At 46.0% G+C, this 19,702-nt stretch overlaps 1 protein-coding gene across 1 annotated transcript in view; it reads left to right on the forward strand.

Moving 5' to 3' along the window:
• CDH4 (cadherin 4) overlaps positions 1 to 19,702 on the forward strand; it is a 748,299-nt gene that overhangs the window by 627,278 nt on the left and 101,319 nt on the right. The window contains exon 7 of the mRNA XM_078651582.1: positions 582 to 767. Coding sequence (XP_078507708.1) covers positions 582 to 767 — 186 coding nt within the window. The remainder of the gene's footprint in view (positions 1 to 581; positions 768 to 19,702) is intronic.

Genomic DNA, 19,702 nt, shown 5'->3' on the forward strand with positions numbered 1-19,702 from the left:
AATCTGTGTCGTGAAAAGAAACACCTTCCCTTTTAGCTCCAACTCTGGCCCTGAGGCCTACCACGTTCTGCGTTTTACCACAGACCATCTTATATGTTAACAGCTACACGACATAGATTCAAAATAATCACGTCTAATAAAATCATATAATGTCACACATTTCTGTATTAGTTCCACTTCTACTTAAATCTCTATATTAGCTATACATTTAGAATATAATTTCAGATACTATTAGCACTCATGGCATTTCTCATCATGACTTGTGCTTACTATAGGTAAGTGTGATGTACTCATACATTTATATCAGTTTGCGCTCTCTCACACGTTAACACTGAAAGCCTCATTGTGAGCATAGACTATTGATGGTCGGATGACCAAGCAAGGTAGATAACCTACATCCTCTCTGTTTATGCGTTTCTTCCTTACCCTCTCTGATCTGATTACAGATGAGTTTAGCCCATGACTCCTTACCCATGACTCAAGTACAGAAAACAAAATCATGCATGTAATATGCGCAATGCAACAAACATTGCTTTCTGTGTGGCCTATATGTATTAACAGAGGAATCTTCTCTCTTTCAGTTCATTGGCGAGGTGCCTGAGAACAGAGTTGGTGTTGTGGTTGCCAACTTGACTGTGGTGGACCGGGACCAGCCGCATTCGCCCAACTGGAACGCTGTGTACAGGATCCTGAATGGAGACTCGTCCGGCCACTTTACCATCCACACCGATCCGGTCACCAATGAGGGCTTGGTCACCGTGGTGAAGGTCGGTCTCCCACCTTATTCCTGTCTTCTCAATGTACCAGTTCTGGGCCATCTCTTGGGCTCCCTATGTTCTTGTCCCACTCCTTATGAAGGTCTTCCAATCTTCTACTACTATCTCCCATGTTCCAGCTTTCCTCCACTTCTCTTCTCCCCTACCACGCTTTTTATCTCTGTCTCCATCTCCAATAACTCTTTCATAATCGGTTCAAAATGTTAAACCTATGCGAGAGTGTGTGCTCAGAACCAGAATTGTGGACAAATAAAGAATGCAGAAAGAGTTCACGGGACATGGAGGAGTGGTTGAGTGTCTGTCTCCACTAATGTCACGGGGCTGGCCAGCACTCGTCCTCACCTCTCTCACGCGTGTCATCATTGATCATCTTCAGAAGAGATCTTCACCCCCCCTTCCACCCCAGGCAGAAGCAGAGTGGCCTAGATGGAAAGTTATTGTGGTGGCAGGTTTAAAGGCTAGTCAGGCCGGGACAGTGTGTCAGCCATTTAAGAAGTCAGTCACTTGTAAGGTACTTGCCACTAATGACTGGTATCATGACTGCCGTGCAGCCTCACACCAGGGGGGTTACTTTCGCCTAGTTCTGGTTTATCAAGAGCTTTAAAATGATGAGCTTTGTAGACCCACGCTTAAAAAAGAGCAAATAAACTACAAGTTTCATATGCTGTTGCTGTTAGTCAAAAACATGGTCATGGTAAAAGTCTAACTCCTAACATTGGGGGAGTTTGCACCTACTAATAACATTCCAAGTGGCCACATGGCAAGTGTGACAGTCTCAGCCAGTCCTTTTTAGCCAAATGTACTTTGGAGGCTGGTGCCTGAGCCCAAGCCTACAATATTTAAAACAAAACGGTAGTCTCAGAATGCATCATACGGGTGGATCAACAGCCACGACTGGCTAAGGGTGTAAGATTCGAACAAAATGTTCTTTAATTTATAATTTCAACTTTTTTAGCTGTTGCAAAAAATGGACTTGTAACAATCAGCATTTGATGTATCAAATTACCCATGTTCAAAAGTCGTCAGAGTTATAATCATGAGACTCTCGCACCAACAGTGAATACATAAATGGGACAATCAAAATACTTGAGGACATTCTGCGTAATAATTCATTTGGACCTGCCGCGATGATCTTCGTACCTTTGTCTCGAGTTTAGGGAGCTACTCTCAAGTTAGATAAGTCAATGCTTGAGTAGCTCTTCCAGTTCAGGTATTTGCTTTACCTTGTAAATCTAGAATGAGAAAAATAGCATTCAAAGTGCCAGAATGGCAAGCACAAATCTTGTCTGGGTGAGCTCCTCGGACACTGGCCGGGCACCCTTTAGAGGTCTGCGTTCAGTAGCCAACGTACAGAAGATAAGAAAATCCTATATAGCAAGCAGTGGCATAGCTAGACCTTGTGCTACCTGGTGGCTGCAAGTTTGTGGGGGCTGGTGATTCCTGCGACGGTCGCAGGGAAGAGAAACTCGTGCCGCCCGGGGCGGACCGCAATTGCTACGCCACTGGTAAGAAGTAGGAAAGTGCAAACATGGAGGACCAGAGCGGTTGTTTCTGGGAGGCCCTTGATTGAACGGTGCGGCAATCTTCTGCAGCGGTGGGGAACTGCTAGAAATCATGGTAATCTATTCTTTAATCAGACTATGGCTCTAAAATGCAACTATTTCTACCAAATACCATTACATTTTAGACAGGAAGCACGTTCACTTTAGCGCTGGTCAGCAGTGGTAAAGTGTCCATGGTCCTAACACCAGAAAAAACGAAATGCAGCACACAGTCAAAGAGTTATACAAGGATAATATGCATTATATTTGTCAATATGTGACTGAAACTCTTTGTAACATTTTTGTACGAAGAGAAGGAAAACAAAATAAGAAGAATTCATGAGAAAGTATAATAAGAAAAGTAGATCATAGTGCAAGTAACACATGTTTGCAGCAACAGGGGATATATATAAAACTCCCTTAGAGACAATGGGCCAGATGCATCAAAGGGTTTTCCCATTCTGTGTCTATGGGGAAATGTATTCATGCATATGGCCCAATATCTAAATTAGGAGTAAGAGAAAACCAAAAAGATTCTCTGTTAACCACCATAACAGTGAAGCCCCAAAATGCACGTTCTAATTATAATGATAAGAAACTGTTCTACCATGCTTTAAAGGAGGTTTTTGATGAAGATTTCCAATTAATCGTTATTTGTTGGAAAGCGATAGCTAATAAGAGGTCAAACAGATAATTATCAAATAATATCTCATCATCATGATCAGCTAAATTACCTAGAAACACAGTAGTGATATTGAAGGGGGGATGGGATGAGGAAGATCAACTGAAGCGGTTTTCAGACTATGCAACAATGACAATGAATGCAGACACCAAAATAACACATGAAATAAATCACTGTTGGGTTGAGCACGTGGCCAACAATTTCAAGACCTATTTTGAGAAAATATAGGTCGTATTAAAGGAGTGATATACTGTCCATGACAGAGGAAGAACAGTGTCTGTGTACGTCATTAAGGACAGTGTCTCCACTACGAATCATTGATTTCAGGTGTGTTAGTCTAATTAATTCAGTGAAAACAAAACTACACCTAGAATGTATCAGGCGATCACAAAAAAGTCCAAGGCTGGAGACAGTGTCTGTATTGATCTGGAGTGAGGTGGTCACCCTGTGACAGGCCTGTTGATACATCTCCCCATTTCCAAGAAAGGCCTTTAGACTTCTCATCTTCACAACCTCCTCTGCATCGTGCCTGAAAGAAGGCTGCTTCATTTGTGTTGAGTGCGGCAAACTGCTGTGATAAGGCGCTCTTTCCATGCTGCCGTTAGCCTGCTGAGGCAGCGGCATCAGTCCCCGCCTGTTTAGTGCTAAAATGATGCTCCTTCTACCAAGGGTGATTCAATGGCAAAGCAAACATTCTTCACATTGCTGGATATTGGATGCCAGGCTGGGGGTGGAAATGTCTGTGCAATCTGGGAAACAATAACTAGATGCAGGAATAAACCGAGGCCTGACATCCTCATCGCTCAAAGAGCAATCGCAGAAAAGCGGTCTTCCCGGCAATCTCCTAGCTGCAAAGGCCAGCAGTGTCTTCACTCCTAACCTTGTTCAATATTCCATACGTTACATTACGTCAACTGATGAGCAAGAGTGGTTCCCCACTGGTGGCCTGGACAGCAGCCAAGTGGGAGAGCCCTGTAGGTGCTCAGGGTGGCATTGCTACACAGCTCTTATGTGGTTCCTCTCCTTCCCTGAAACGATTCTCATCTGTATTCCAAGAGCAACATTTCAACCATGTATGCCATAGCTGGCAAGTGGCCCCTAGTTACGTGACACAGATTTACCATCTCATTGGTTTAAAGCACTCCTCACTTTGCATTCTGGGATTTGTCGTTTTCCTTTTTGCATTGTAACCATTGTAACCATGGGCCTACAAGTCCCAGCTTGCATGATGAGGTTGACTGAACTGACTCAAGATGACATAGAGCAATAAAATGCAGCCATGTCTGGCCATGGAGCAAACTGTCTTTAGATCTGGAAAGTGGTGCTTCTTGGCGGAGGATGGGCCGTTAAAGTCTCTATTGAGCCAGTGTACAGAAGGCATCGTACACGTGGATTGAGCGCGCCTTCATAGCAAGCCTGTTCTGTGATCCTTGAAGTGGTAGGACAACCGTAGCAACATCCAAAGTGAGGCTGCATGTCCTACGCCCACCAGGACATTGGGTAGTGGATCTGCCGTGGATTACTGGGTACCAAATCATTGTAGAGTCTCTGGGATATCTTGGCCTAGTAGTCAAGTCTTGGTTCAGACAAAGTGGTGTGAAGTTTGAGGCAAGATAACGCAACCAATAAAACCATAGTACATGTGAAATGCATAGTCTTGGCTGTTACTTTGAAAAAGAAATAATACTTTCAATAAACATCTCAAAATTATCAAAAAAACAATTAATTTTGAAAGCATGATGACTGACATTACCCGTTATAAAAATTTGACACCAAATATGGTTTTTGCCTGACTTCCCAGCTGTTTAAAAACTGGCTGATATTTTCGCTTTTGGTATTGTAATGCAACATTCATATAGCGCCTAAAGGCCCTATTTGGAGCGCTGAAGTGCTTCCTCGAGCCTCTTTGAGATTTGGGTTTGTGGTCCTCTCTGCGCCCCGTACACACAAAACAATTGATCAACGTTCCGATGTAAAGCGTCATCAGCGTAGCTGACCAGGGTGCTGAACGGATTCAACACGGGAGCCTATTGGGACGCTCCTGTGATACAGGTTAGTGAACAAACGCGTTTCTGTACAACAGTGCCGCGGGGGAGCAAGCCTCATGTCGTGGTTAACTCTCAAAGAATTGTCTCTATCCCAGAGAGTCCGAGAGGGCGAGCAAACACGAGAAAAGAGGCCAAGCCTTTGAAACAATTAAGATAAAGGCAACCATTGTTGCTGAGGATAATTTCGATACAAAAGGGGGTGGTGATGGACGGAGCATCTGAGACAATCAAACACTCACACCCAGTCAAAAGATCTGGGTTTGATCCATCACCGTTCTTTAGCCCACTCTGCCACCCCAGTTCAGACATGGCTATATGCAAATCAGTCTGACCCTGTGCCTCATGGGAACAGTCCGATTCAGAAAAGGGGGTGGTGATGAACAGAGTGTCTGAATTAAGCAGACCACTCTTACCCAGTCCAAAGATCAGGGCTTGATCCATCACCGTTATTTAGCTCACTGCCCCATCCCAGCTCAGAACCTGGCTATATGCAAAATAGTCTGTCCCTGGTCCAGTGGGAACAGTCCAGCCCGAACTGCCAAGCCATGTCTTCCCTGGACCGGAAACAAGCTTCCGAGGACGGGTTTCTGGCATTCCAGCCGTCTTCAGCCCGGCTTGCTTGAATCCAGTGGCAAAGTGAGCAAGGGACTCACGTCTGAGCATACCCTGCCACACTTATGGCAGCCAAAGCGGTACAAAAGGGGGTGGTGATGGACGGAGCATCTGAGCCAATCAAACACTCACACCCAGTCAAAAGATCTGGGTTTGATCCATCACCGAGGATAATTTCGAGTAATACATGGAACAGAGTCACAATGAGCTCCGATTAATATTGCAAATGATTTATTCATATATTTGTGCAGTCTGGATTTTCTTCAAACCTTTGTTCTGTGTATTATTTTAAAAAAACTACTCTTCCAACATTGGAAATGAACCTTTACAAATTATGGTTTCTGTAATTTAGTTGTTTGAAAACGGCATTCCTTGTGTGATGTCTAGTTACTGATGGGTTATGTTGTGTGTTGTGATGTTATCAGCGGTTCTACAGTGCACAGCCACCATTTGGATTGTTCATGAGAAGCCCCTGTTACCACACATGGTGTCAGTGACTGTGTTCAACAGACTGCGACTGGCCAGGCTTCTCTTACAAGTCACTGGCAACAAATGAACTGCTAGGACCTGCAACTTTAATCACAAGACGGACTTTTTATGAACAAAACCTCCTTCGACCTAAAACCTGTAAGAAACCTTCACATAAGCTCTAATTTGCGGATTCATGTCAAATTCGTTGAGAACAGGTGAGGTCTACGGTCATTCCGCGGTCAGCTCGCACTTGCACCCTTTATCTAGAGAGGCCCCCCGCTGGTGCGCGTGTCATTGAACATGTTCTGCTCAAGCTGTCTTCCTGTTTGCGTTTGATCAGATATCGTCTGTGCCGCTTTTTAATGAAAACCCCATCTTTTTCAAAAGATACCAGCGCAGACTATCAAAACTTTGCATCACTGGAAACTCGGGCAAAGTGTCTAAAAGCGACACAAAGTCGTGATCTGGTATTGGCTTTGTTGTGTCATGGGTATTTTTGTAGCTCGCTAATCACCTGCGAGGGTATCCAGGCGCTTGTGGTGGGTGTGCGAGGCCAGCCCTGGAGGGCTTACTCAAAGAGCCAGGGCTTCAGCTTCTGGTGGAATTTAAAAAGGGAGGAAGAGGCTCTGATGTGTTGAGGGAGGACATTCCAGGCTTCAGGAGACACATATGAGAAGGCACGCTCCCCCAATCTGCTTGTGTATGCGTGGTTTGTGTGCTAGTGCGAGTCCAGTGGAGCAGAAGTATCTGGAAGTTTGGTGAAAATGAATGCAGCTGTTCAGATAAGCAAGTCTTGTGTTGTGGAGAGCTTTGTAGGTGTGTGAAGAGTTTGAAGTGTTCACGCTTGTGTATCGGGAGCCAGTGAAGTTTGCTACAGTGATATGTGATGTGGGCTCGGCCTGAGAGGCTGGGGAAAAGTCTGACAGCTTCCTTCTGGATGGTCTGAAGTCTTTTGTGAGCTGGTTTGCTATTGTTGCATACAGGGCGTTCCTGTAGCCCAGTCTACTGGTGATGAAGGCTTGGGTGACCACAGCTTGGGTGACCTCTTTCCTGGTGCTGTCTGGTAGCCACTCAAAAATCCTTTATAGCATCCCCAGGGTGTTGAAGGAAAATGAGGTAACTGTGTTTACTTGTGCGGCCATGTCATTATGTTGTCGGTTATAATTCTGAGGTTTCTTGCTTGCAAACTGGGCATAGGGGTGGGACTCCAGGTGGAGTCCCTTGGTGAGATGTCTCACCCAGATACCACCACTTCAGTCTTCTCTGTGTTCAGCTTGACGCAGTTGGATTTCAGCCAGGTGGCCCTTCCGATCATGCATGCTGTGTACTTGTTCTTGGTGTTTCGTCTGAAAGGGACAGTATCAGCTGTGTGTCATCTGCTGATGCGAGGATGTTTATGTTGTGAATCGGGCAGACATCTGCAAGAGCGTTGAGCTGAGTGAGGAGCCCAGCAGGACTCCACAAATGAGTTCCGGTGCTTTAGAAGAGTAGGGTGACATGTTGACAGTTTGGGTTCTCCCAGTGAGGAAGGTGCAGATCCACTCAAGGGCTTGTCTCTAAAAGCGGTCAGTCCAGAATGGGGTGGGAGACGGTGTCAAAAGCTGCTGACAGGTCTGGAAGGATGAGGGCTGCAGTCTCCCCCCTGTCGAGGATCATCCAATTGTTATCCGTTGCTGCTGTTGTGATAGTTTTCATGCTATGGTTGGGTCTAAATTCTGATTGTGTGGTCTTGAGAAAAGGGACAGAGTGTCTGCACAGTGATCCAGTTGTTGAAATGTTTAATGTTGTGTTCTAGGTGATCTGGGGGTTCTTGTTTTTTCTTGTGAAGGCCCAATCCACTTCTGCTAGGTTGTTCCAGAGTTGGCGCACTGTACCCGCTGTGGAAGGTCTTCTGTGTTGGCGAATGTTGATTGTAAAATTGACTATGAGGTGGTCGGTCCAGATGACAGGCCTGAGTGTGTTGATGGTAATGCTGTTGAAGGAAGGGAAGATGAGGTCTAGGATGTGTCAGATGGCGCGGGTGGGTGTCTTGTTTGACGTTCTTGTATCCGGTTGAAGTGGTGGCAGCAATGTCCAGTGTCAGTGGTGAAGTCAGCCATGTTTCAGTGAAGAAAAGGAGGTCCAGGGCGGCGGCATCCAGCAGCTTCCAGATTGCTGTGGGATGCTTGCCGAGCAAGCAGGTGTTGAGGAGCATGCATGTTATTGGTGTGTGTGTGTGTGTGTGTGTTTGCGGGTGTTTGTGGGTGTTGGAGCAGTGGGTGTCGTGTTGCAGGTGAAGTGGCAGGAGTAGCAGGTGGAAGCTCCCTCCATGTTTTGTAGTGTGCCAACAGAGAGCAGTGTGGCATCTGGGGTTCAGCGCGTGAAGGAGAGTGGTAGGTCAGTGGAGCACCAGTGTTCCTGGCACTGTTGATGCATAGATGGGTGAGGCATGCCAGTGGCAGACCTGCTGCGTGCATCCTTGTTGGTAGGTTTTGGGATGAGGGAGGAGCGCTGGGCGGTGCTGAAGAGGAGACTGGGTAGGGGTGAGAGGCACGAGGACCATGTAAGGAGGCGGTGCGCAGACAGGGCAGGAAAGGTGTGTGCAGTAAGGGACACACAGTCAGAGAAAGCGTACACAGCCAACAAAGTAGAGGAGCAGAGCACTGACCGGATAAGAAAGAGTGAGAAAGAAAGGGCACATAAGGTCCCAAAAGAGTGAGTGAAAAAGCAGCACAGGAAGGTCACAAAGAGAGTGAGAGGAAAAGTGACACAAAAAATGGTTAATTTGAGACTGTGAATGATGGCACAAAAGGTCAAAAAAGAGTGAGAGCAGTGGCGTAACGAAAGTTTAAGGTCCCCCTGCAATGTACATGGAGGGGGCCCCCACTCCGGATTGTATCTGGAGCGCTCAGGCCTGAGTACTGTGCTGAGGGGGCCCCCTGCACCGCGGGGGATGCAGGGGCCTGTGTTTCTCCACTGAGTGAGAGAAAAAGCTCAGAGAGAGTTGAGAGAGAGGCATAAGGGTGGGAGAGAGAGAGCGAGTGGGAGAGAAATAAGGCAGGTTCCTCGAGGCGCTGGACCTGGGTCTGCAAAGGCTTTGACTGGTCGGAGGACCGGTCAAAAATGAGTCCAGGGAGGAGCTGGGCCTATGCACCGGTGTACAGCTCAAATCTCCTTTTGCACTGGAAAAGTGCCCTTTTTCTTAACGCAAGTGGCACTTGTACTACTGTGCATCAAGTGGGTGTTCCACAGGTGGTATTCGGATGTTCCTGCTCATTCAGCCATGGTCCTTGACACCCAGTCCGATCTACTAAAATCGTTGCACCAGGCTCAACATTGAAAATAACACTTCCTTGAGGTGTGCGCAAAGTAGGAGAAATGTTTTTATTTGTATTTCTCCTTACATTTCACACATTACATGTGTCCTGTACTGTAAAGCACACAACAGAATTCTGTGGAAACAGCAGCAGTGGCTTCATCACATTGCACACACTCCACTGGAGGCAGTGCCGTGATGCGGTGCTCACCCTCTTAAGGCTTCAGCCGCCTGTGAACCTCACCTTATTCCTCAAATGCGATATATAAGAGGAAGCACACGACATTCCAACTGTTTTAATAGCCAAAGTATATATTTAAAGTTTTAATTGCAAATCCAGCAGTTCTCTGTCAGTCTCCCCCATACTCACCCCATCGCCCCCAGGGCTTCTTGCACTGGAGATGGTCACACTATGATTCCACCATTGGCAGAGAACGCAGGACGCTTTCATCTGTGCACGCTTCTCTTTCCCTGTGCACCCACGGAAGCAGGAGGGATAGCTGTGCTTCCTCCCTTCCTGTGGAGTGCACATATTTTATGTATTGATGAGATGTAAGCGCCGGTGGATCACTGCTCAACCTTAAATGATCAGATTGATGAATATTTTTCTTGTGGATTCTTTTTCCACTTGGGAGGCCGCTCGCTCAGTCAACGAGCATCTCCTGAACAGGGTTCAGCATTCACGCGCTCGAGTCCCTGAGGCCCCCATCCTCCGGGAGTTGAGCTAACTCTGTAAATGATACAGGATTTGTCATAAAAAAGTCTATCGTTCCAACTACTCAATCTGTTGATCAGTTCTTGTTCATGTGTGAGCCGGGGAACCATGCCGCTGGGATTGGAAAGAGGTGGACAGATCCCAAACTTGGGTCCCACTGTCTGGCAGTGAAGCTGGGTTTCGCAGATACTACGACAGTGCTGCCCTAGGTCCCCAAAGACGATCTTGAAGTCCAGGTGGGCCTCCAGTTCTTGCCTAGTCCAGACAGAGGAAATCCCAAGTAATATGACAAATATAAATGATGACCTTTGGCTCACTAAGGAGTATTACCTACTCCTCGGCTCTGCGTTATGTCATGGATTCTATTGTTAGCGCCATCTCCATAGTTCACAGTCTGCCCTTATTATGTCCTTACAGCGCCGACGGCAGCCCAAAGGTGCATACATATATATATATATATATATATATATACATATATATATATATATATATATACATATATATACATATATATATATATATATATATATTTTTTTTTTTTTTTTTTGATGGGTCTGCTAGGATTAATCTTGTCGCTGGGTGTTTCAGTGTTTCATTTATTGAGATAATATATATGATTTTAAAGGTAAGGAGGTGTGGCTTCTGTATATCTTTACTTTAGCAATATGTGCCTCTTTCAGAAATGCCATCAACACATTTTGGAGTGAGAATATATAACTGGCCATTTTTTTCGTCACTCCATAAAATGCAGTGAAACTTCTAGAGACAACCCTTCTTCACCACTGGATTTATTACATGGTCTGTCAGAGTAGCAGTCTGTTGGGTCTCGTGGGTGTTTGGAGTGCTGGGGAATGTTGAGTTGGTGAGGATTGCTGGCACGGCAGTTGCTGCCTGGGGTGTTGATGTTGACAGCTCAATAAAAGTCTCTCTTACACACTTGGGGGCAGATCTACAAGGAAGGCGTGGCACCCCAAGCCCTGTGGCTGCGCCACGCTGCGGCACTACCAAAGCATAGGGATGCGACATATTTACAAGAATATGTCGCATCTCTGTGCTTCCCCCTGTGCTGGCGCACAACCTGCAGCCATGCGCTGGCGCAGACACCCTTGCCTGCGTCGTGGGGAGATTTTTTTTGTGGAGGAAGGGGCACCTTCCTGCACATCTTGCTGGGCAAACTTCAGCGGGTCCAAAACTTTGCTGCAAATCTGGCACTCTCCCGGCGGCGCCTTGATTCCTCTTCAGCCGCACTCAGGGATCTTCATTGGTTACCCATTCCCCAGCGTGTTGAGTTTAAGGCCCTGTGCTTGGTCTTTCGGGCTCTCCAGGGTTTGGGTCCGACTTCCCTGCAGGAACTGTTCCGCTGGTATACCCCCACCGGATCTCTTCGTTCTGCCTCGGCTTACTTAGTGACAGTCCCTAAGATCCGGAGAATACGGATGGGTGGCCGTTCTTTTGGCTACACTGCATCTAGGGCATGGAATGCGCTGCCACTGTCCCTCCGAAGCTCAGGAGATTTCTCCTCTTTTAAAAAGGGATTAAAAACCTTTCTTTTTCCAAGGACATTGTAGCCTGCCGTCACAGTAATGCTTTGTGTGTACAGACCTTGAAAGATCACAGCGCCAGGATACCCGCCGGGTGACAGTCGCGCTTAACAAGTATGCCATACATACATACATACAAAAACAATCACTACAGGCCTTTTCCTCTTTCAATTTATGCTGTAGAATGAAGCACACATTAACCCCTTCCATGCTCATGACGAGCTTAGCTCGTCATGCAGTACACTGCTCGTGTGCTCATGACGAGCTGAGCTCGTCATGAACAATGGGATGTAAGAGACTTTGCACCTTGTGAAAATACCTCTAGCATTGAAGGTGTTAAAAGAGGAAAAAACAAGGAGAAATGAAAACAAAAACATTTCTCCTGGTTGTGCCTCGCTACGCCACCTCTAGGGTGGCGTAGCATTCAGACACATCCCCAGATTTACCATTTCTCGTAAATCTGGAGATGTGTCTTGTTCCATGGATGTTGCGTGGGAACACCCATGGAAGGCCCCTTCAACGCAAAGTGCTGTATTTGAAGGGGCGTTATTTACAAGGAGAGGAACAGTCACGCAGGGTGGCTTTTCCTGTCCTTGTAAATATGGAGGAGGCCCCTGCGCCACCAGTACATCACGAAAAGTGATGTACTGGTGGCGCAGGGGGCTTGTAAATCTGTACCACAGTGTTTAACCTTCTCAGTGGCAACGAGCGCTGTTGCCACCAACCCATTTCATCAGTTTATGCTCGGGTGGGGGTGCATCCACGGTGTTGGTGGCATGGTAGTGAATTCCAAGATAAAGAACATAAGGAGCAGCAGTGAAGCCCTTGGTGGAGTACATGCTTGCTGGTGGAGTGATTCAGCTTGATGAAGCAGAGTATTGTACCAATGTTAGGCCAACTCAGGAGCTGTTATTGCCCTAGGTGGTGCGACACTAATGCCTTTGTCACAGGTGACGTATGCTGTGTGGGAGGCCATTATGGTAGTCAATCGGCTGTGAAGAGTGAAGCATGAGTGTTGATGTGGCAGCCATCTTGACCGTGACGCATACGCCTGGTGGTGATGCTAGTGTTGTGGATGTTGTGAGAGTGGGATCCATAATAAACTCCTAGCAAAAGAAACCACTTCATTTATACATTTCCATCAATGGGAAAGTAATAAGGGTGATGGCAGATCGTGGGTCTCCTTACACCTAGATTGGGGAAGAAGAATTTATGAAGTTTCCTAATGGTCAACTTCAGGGGTCTTATATTAAAATGTTTGTGTATGGTGAAAAAAGAATGAACGTTTTGGGAATGTTCGGAGACTAATTGAGTGTTAAGGTTTGTGTGACAGAGGGTGGGATTGATGTGGCCAGGAATAGATCCAAGTTGTTGGGTTGGGATGAGCATTGTGATTTGAACACACTTCTGGATCCTAATGACCCTGACCCGGTGGTAACTAGGCAGAAACTATGTTGGTACTTGTGCGAGTCAAGTGAATGAGAGTAATTAGGTTAGTTTGTATCTGGACGTATTTACTGATGAATTGGGAAAGTTAAGAGGTTTCCAACATAGAATCATTTTGAAGGAGAATGCTTGCCCGTAGTAGATAAAGTAGGTAAAGTACCTCTAACATTGAGAAAGGAATTAAAAGCCGAAATGGATACATTGTGCGCCCAGGGTATAATTGAGCCTATTTAGGGTTCTGAATGGCTATCTCCTGTGGTTTTGGCACACAAGGCATACAAGTCCTTGAGGTTGTGTGTCGATCTGCAGGATTTCAACTCCAATATTTGTGTGGATCTGTAACTACTGCCCAGCATTGAAAGGAGCAAAGTTCTTTACATACCTTGATATGTCTGTGTCTTACCATCAGGTGGAGTCAAGAGAGATTCAAAGCACCTCACATCATTTGTGACACTGGAAGGAGCATATCATTATAAACACATACCATTTAGGACTTGCGTCTGGATCTGCTGTGTTTTAACAACTGATGGGAAGTTTGCTCAAGGGAATGTCCGAAATATTGTATATCAAAGATGACATTCTCATCTATGGCAAGGATCAGGAGGAACATGATGTGAGAGTGAAGGGTGTACTCAATTTCATCAAGAAAAGTGGATTAACAATCAGGAAGGACAAGTGTAAGTTTAGTCAAACTGGAGTAGATTATTTGGGCCATCACATATACAACAAAGGAATAGAATCTACAATTAAGATTTTAAAAGCAATTGAAGATGCACCTTGTCCCAGGAATAAGGACCAGTTGAATAATATGTCAATGTGTGAACAATTTTACTATGAAAACGGTCTGTTTACGTTCATTACTGAAAAAAAGAATGTTACATATGATTGGAGTAGTGATTGTGAGGAAGCATTTAATTCCATCAAGCGTGAAATTGTTTCTGTTGGTTCCCTTACGTCTTTTGACACTACTGATTTGTGCATTATTACCACCGATGCTAGTAATCATAGATTGTGGTCTTTGTTAATGCAGAAGAGGAGCAGTGGGAGTGAGGAGATAGTTGTGTTCGCGTCAAGAGCTATATGTTGTTGAGAGCATACATATTACACAATTGAAAAGGAAGACCTTGGAATGTGGTGGGGAGGTCACTACTTCGGAACATTTGTGTGGGGTAATGAATTTGTGTAGCGCACAGACCATAAACCTTTGGTAGATTTATTCAGGACAAGTTGTGAGGGGAGAGCGATGACGTGTATCATCAAGTGGCAGTATTGATTACAAGAATTCTGGTACAAATTGCAGGAGTACTCAGTTTTGCTACAGATTTCTAATCAAGGTTGCCTTTGGTGGACCAAGTTGATGATGAGGAACATTATGGGGATGAGGTGTAATTTGTGTGTTCTATGGATACCAGGTTGACTTGAGTAAGGCACTGTCATAGGATTAATGTAGAGAAGCTGTCAAGAGTGATACGGTAATGCAGAATGTGACGAAATATTTAGCTGGGAGTTGGCCAACTTCCAATGACATTCATGTTTGTATTGTCCCTTTTTGGAGAGTGTCAGAAGACTGGTTCATTATGGATGGTTACACAGGTGTGAACTTCTAGTGGTTCCACTTGGTCTGAGTAATTAGCTCTTGAACCTTGCCCATGAAGGTCATGTGGGCACATGTGCCATGAAGCACAGTGTGAGGGAAGGTTTTTGGTGGTCGGGGTACAGAAAGATGTTGCACACTGTGAGAGGGAAGGTTATGAATGCATCCTGAGAGACAAAATGCAGGTAACTGTTCCTAGTGCCATTACCGCTGTTGAATGTCCCAGTGTGTCATGGAGCAAGTTAGCGTTTGACATCTCAGGACTGTTTGGGGTGATAGGCCGTAGCCCTAAGTATATGTTTATTCTTGTGGACTACATGTTCAAGTGGCCTGAAGTAAGGATTGTTGACAATTTGAATTCAACGGTGGTTAAAGAATTTTTGCAGGATATATTTGTACGGGAAGGTTATTCTGAGCAATTGGTAACAGACAATGGAACCCAGCTGGTGCTGAGAGAGATGTGCGAGTTTTTAAAAGTTGCTGGAACGAAACATATCAGAATTTCATTGTATCACTCTTGGAGCAATGGATTGGAAGAAGGGTTTAATCGCCCAATTCAGTATCAATTACAGTTGGCACTGGTGAATGGCTTACAGGGGAAGGTGGCGGTTTGGAACATGTTGTCGGCTGTTAGATCTACGCCTCAAATTAGCTCAGGAGTACCACCTTTTCCTCTGTTAAGAGGAAGGGTGGCAGGCTCGAGGTTGAGCAAAGAATGGATGGGCGAGAAAGTGTTGGGCGCTGCCAAAGTTGGGCATGTATTGGATGTACAAGGGGTGGTGCACGGAAAATACAGTACTGTAGGTAAATCATGCTGAATAGTTCCAGTTAAACTCAGAGACTGGGTGAGGATAACAAATCCATGTCATGTGATAAGGGGTTTTTCAAGATTTTCTGCACTGATTAGGGTAAAAGAAGTCAGGGACCATGTTGTTGTGTTGGAGAATGGGAAAGTGTGGAACAAGAGCATGTTGGTGATAGTTGCAAACTCCAGGTCTGGTCATGTGCAGAAGAGCTTGATTGGGGAGGAAATGGCTGTGCCTGATTAAGGCCATTATGAAGAAACAGTGCAAGCCAAGTCCTTTCCTATTAAATTTAAAGCTTGTTATTTAATGTAATTTATCATTTGTTCTGTTATCTCTTTAGCACTAGGTTTGAGGTTCTCTTCCTATTGCCCACCGTATACGTAAGCGCAACGTTTGTGGCCCATGAATGTAATGTTACTCAGTTCCTTTAGTATGGACATCACTAAATTTTGACATTGGGGTATTTTGTTTCTTTTACCTTTTAAGGAAGAGAGGTATGTTGTGTCTCTGTAGGTGTTTGAAATGTTGTGTTGGGGAATGTTGAGGATTCCTGGCGAGGCAGGGGCCGCATGGCGGCGTTGGCGTCAACAGCACAATAAAGGTCTATCTTACCCTCTGGGTGTCCGGCCTTTCCACAGTCCATCCTCCAGCACGTGTTTTCCATTATAGACCATTAACATGTGTGTTCAAATCAGCCCTTGTATGTGCCAAAAGGAGCCGTCCATGACTGTTGAGTAACATCATCCCATCTGCACAAGATGGTGAGGAAATCGAGACGTATGCCCAGCCAGTGGGCATCAACTGTGCAGTGTCACCTGTGCATCTTAATATAGTGACCAAAGAGCCTCAGGTGTTTAATCCCCCTTGGTTTGTGATTGTGGGGTTTAGCATGAGGCCCAGCCTTATTATTTTTTTCTGTCATGGTTGTAACAATTTTTGTGGCAGGTATGACGCAAAATGCTAGTCGATATTTACAAAGCCACACAAGGGCTGCCTTGTGTGGCTATGTAATTTTTTTTTTTTAAGGAATGTAACGGAGAGCCTAGCGCTGCATTGCGTTACACAGCTTCGGGTAGTCATTACATGGGGAAGCACAGGTGTTCCTATGCTTTCATCCATGTATTTTGACAGAAACCCAGATTTACCAAAGGCAGTAAAACTGAGTTTGTGCTAAAATGATGCGCCTACCCGAGAGATGCGTAACAAGGAGAAATGTCTTCGTTTTTCCTTGTTACTTCCTCTTTCCATTTGAGCTGCAGAAGAGGAATAGGTCTCTAAGGAATGTTTTTGTGCATGAAGGGATACCTTATTGCACAAAATAATCCTGCCCGAAACACAGGTGTCCTTGCACCATGGCGCAAGGGTGCCTACATAAGGGGTCCACATAATGGAGCCCTTTCATGTTTGTCATTGAGGTGTAGCTTGCATCCCTATGCAGTGCTACCAAGGTATCGACTTGAGGGGTATAATCCAGCTGAGTTTTCACTGAGTTGCAGTTTGAGTGCCTAGCCAGAGCGCACGAGGGATCCGCATAGGTTAAGCCTCTGAGTGTGTCATTGAGGTGTAGATTGAGGAGCAGATGTATTATTCTTTCACACAGTGCAACGCAGCAAACACCTTGCTGCGCTCAGGGAAAGGGCAGGAAGGTGCCTCATTTACCATTTTATGGCGCATTCCTGTCTTTTACTAGTGCTGGCGCACTACTGGCTGCCCAGCATCAACGCAGGCACACTTGCATCATGTTACAGGCAGGATTGTTTTTTTTGCAGGAAGGCACACCTTCCCGCAAAAAAATAATCCTCAGAGGCATTTTCCTCTTTAGAAAGAAGAAACCACAAGGATAAATAAGGATATTTCTCCTTGTTGCACCTCTGGTGGGGAAGCATGCCACTCTCACACATTCCCAGTTCTACCAAGTTTGGTAAATTTGGGAATGTATCAGAAACCATGGGTGGATGCTTAGAGACACACATGCTCCTCTCACAGTACTCCTCTGCTGCAGAGTAACGCAAGGCTACTATTTATGCTGCCTTACGTTACTCTCGATTTATCAAGCCACTCAGAACCACGCAAAATGGCCTTGTGTGGCTTGATGAATCTCATTTAGGCTTTGCGTTGCCCTTGCAAGCCCTTGGGTGGTGCAAGGGCGATGCAAAACCGTGATAAATATGCCCCTGAATCCGAATGCTGAGAGATCAAGAGGTCCACTTGAAGCTGTAAACCCACTGAGTTAGTCACTGAAGTGGGACTTGGTTCCCTATGTCCAGGGCCCAAGGAATCCACATCAGAGTGTAATCCCTCTGTGTTAGTCATTGAACCCTGGCAACGCATGGGACCTGTGTTTGTGAATTAGGGGCCACCAAAGATAGCAACAGCTACCCTTGTCCTTGCCTTATACACCATTGGTGTCACCCTTGTGACACTGGTCTTGGAAGTCAGGAAGGCAGTAGTATGTTTTAAGAGCTTTGCTTGCACTCTGTCGTTTCTACGGCTTGCCCATTCCCTAGCTTTGCAGAGGCAAAGAAGAAGCTAGCGAGGGGCAGAAGAAGCTAGCGAGGGGCTACTGTTGGGATATTGGAACATATCTATGAAGTCATGGAGGGCCCATTGTGCGTCAGATAATCTTGTCTATGTTTGGTGTTTCAGTGGATGCTTGACCTGGCATTATTTTCCTTGTTTAATCGTGCTGCGCACATGAAAACCCACACAGTTCCACGCAATATTGGCACACGTCACACAGTCACCTGTTGAAAAGCCAATATCACTCTGTGAGCACCAGGTGATCTGCAACACTCCCCATTACACAGTGCATTTCCAGCTCCTTATAGGAGGCTGTGTGCTCATGTCCTGTAGAGAGTTCACATCCTCCACAAGTCACACACAAGCCCCTGTGTGTTTTGGCCCAGGTAAAAGTGGTGACCCTCTCTCAAAGCGCCTCCCCCTCCAGTGCTCTTTCAAGGTAACAAGCTGTGATGACCTGAAAGCCCCGCCCCCATCTCTAGTTCCCGCCCCCATCTCTAGTTCCAGCCTCCTCTTACTGTGCGATAAATGTTTCCAGGTGGGCCCGTCTGATGCTCTACCCACCACCCCCGAGGTTACCAGCTCCAGGGCGTAGCTCGAGCCAACTCTCCGGGAACCAGTCCCCTCTAACACCATGAGCCGCCCGCAGCTTTTGGCGGGACGCATGGCAGCTGGCCCAGGGATGATTTGAATGCAGTCCTTGCCGTCTCCTTCCTAACCCAGAAGGTTTTATCTCTGAAATCAATCCATATGCAGAGCATTAAAATCCGCACCCCGGGGAATGGGCAGACTTTCCAAATTAATAAATGATGGCGGAGGGCTCATTAAATATACGAAGGTGTGCGATCCCGCCTAATAATTGTTTGAGTGATATATAGTCAACCACTGCCCTCTCAATAATTACCGACCGAGGCGGGAACATTGCTCTTCCTCAGACATCGAGGCGCGCGCTCACTGCTCGGCCATCGCCGCGCGCTCTCCAGGAGCCACGTGGCCTCACGGAGACGTCTTCCGTCTGGACGTCAGGGCGGCTATAGTCTATGTGCAAGGCTTTGCCACATGTGCTAGCTGGGCCCACGCCGCTGATCTCCAGAGTAGTGCTGAAGCTTTCTGCAGAAGTCTCTAGAACTAAAATACAAAGAAAATGATGTTTAAATACTTTTTCTGGAGGCTCACGCTCCCTTGTCTGCTTTTTGTTTGGTTTTCTTTCCATGGCGCTCCTTACTGTAGGGCTCCCCTCACCTTCCACCCATTTCTCCCAAATGTTCAAGACAATTAAAGAGAAGAAGTGAGTGGGCGCGCCGAGTTTGGTTTCGCCCAGTGACTAGCTCTGCCAGAGGCCCTGTATAATTAAATGGACATTATGCAGCATGATTCAAAAAAGTTCTCCAACCAGTGGATAAGAAGTTGCTAATCTTGCCCACACCTCCAGAGTGCAGTAAAAAGAGATCTGGGCCTATGTCCCTCACCACAGTGAGTTCAAATGTTGACCTGCATTTCATCAGCACATAGCGCCCTGTATAGCCTTTACAAGATGCTACAAAGTTCATGAGATGAGTGTGTTTATTACTGTATGTAAAACCCTCTGTGTCAATTCCTTAGAGCCCTGCTTCATTTCTAAGAACATAAAGCCATTTTCTCCATGGCTGCTTCCT

The sequence above is a fragment of the Lissotriton helveticus genome, chromosome 7, assembly GCF_964261635.1.
Source record: "Lissotriton helveticus chromosome 7, aLisHel1.1, whole genome shotgun sequence".
NCBI classification, from domain to species: Eukaryota; Metazoa; Chordata; class Amphibia; order Caudata; family Salamandridae; genus Lissotriton; species Lissotriton helveticus.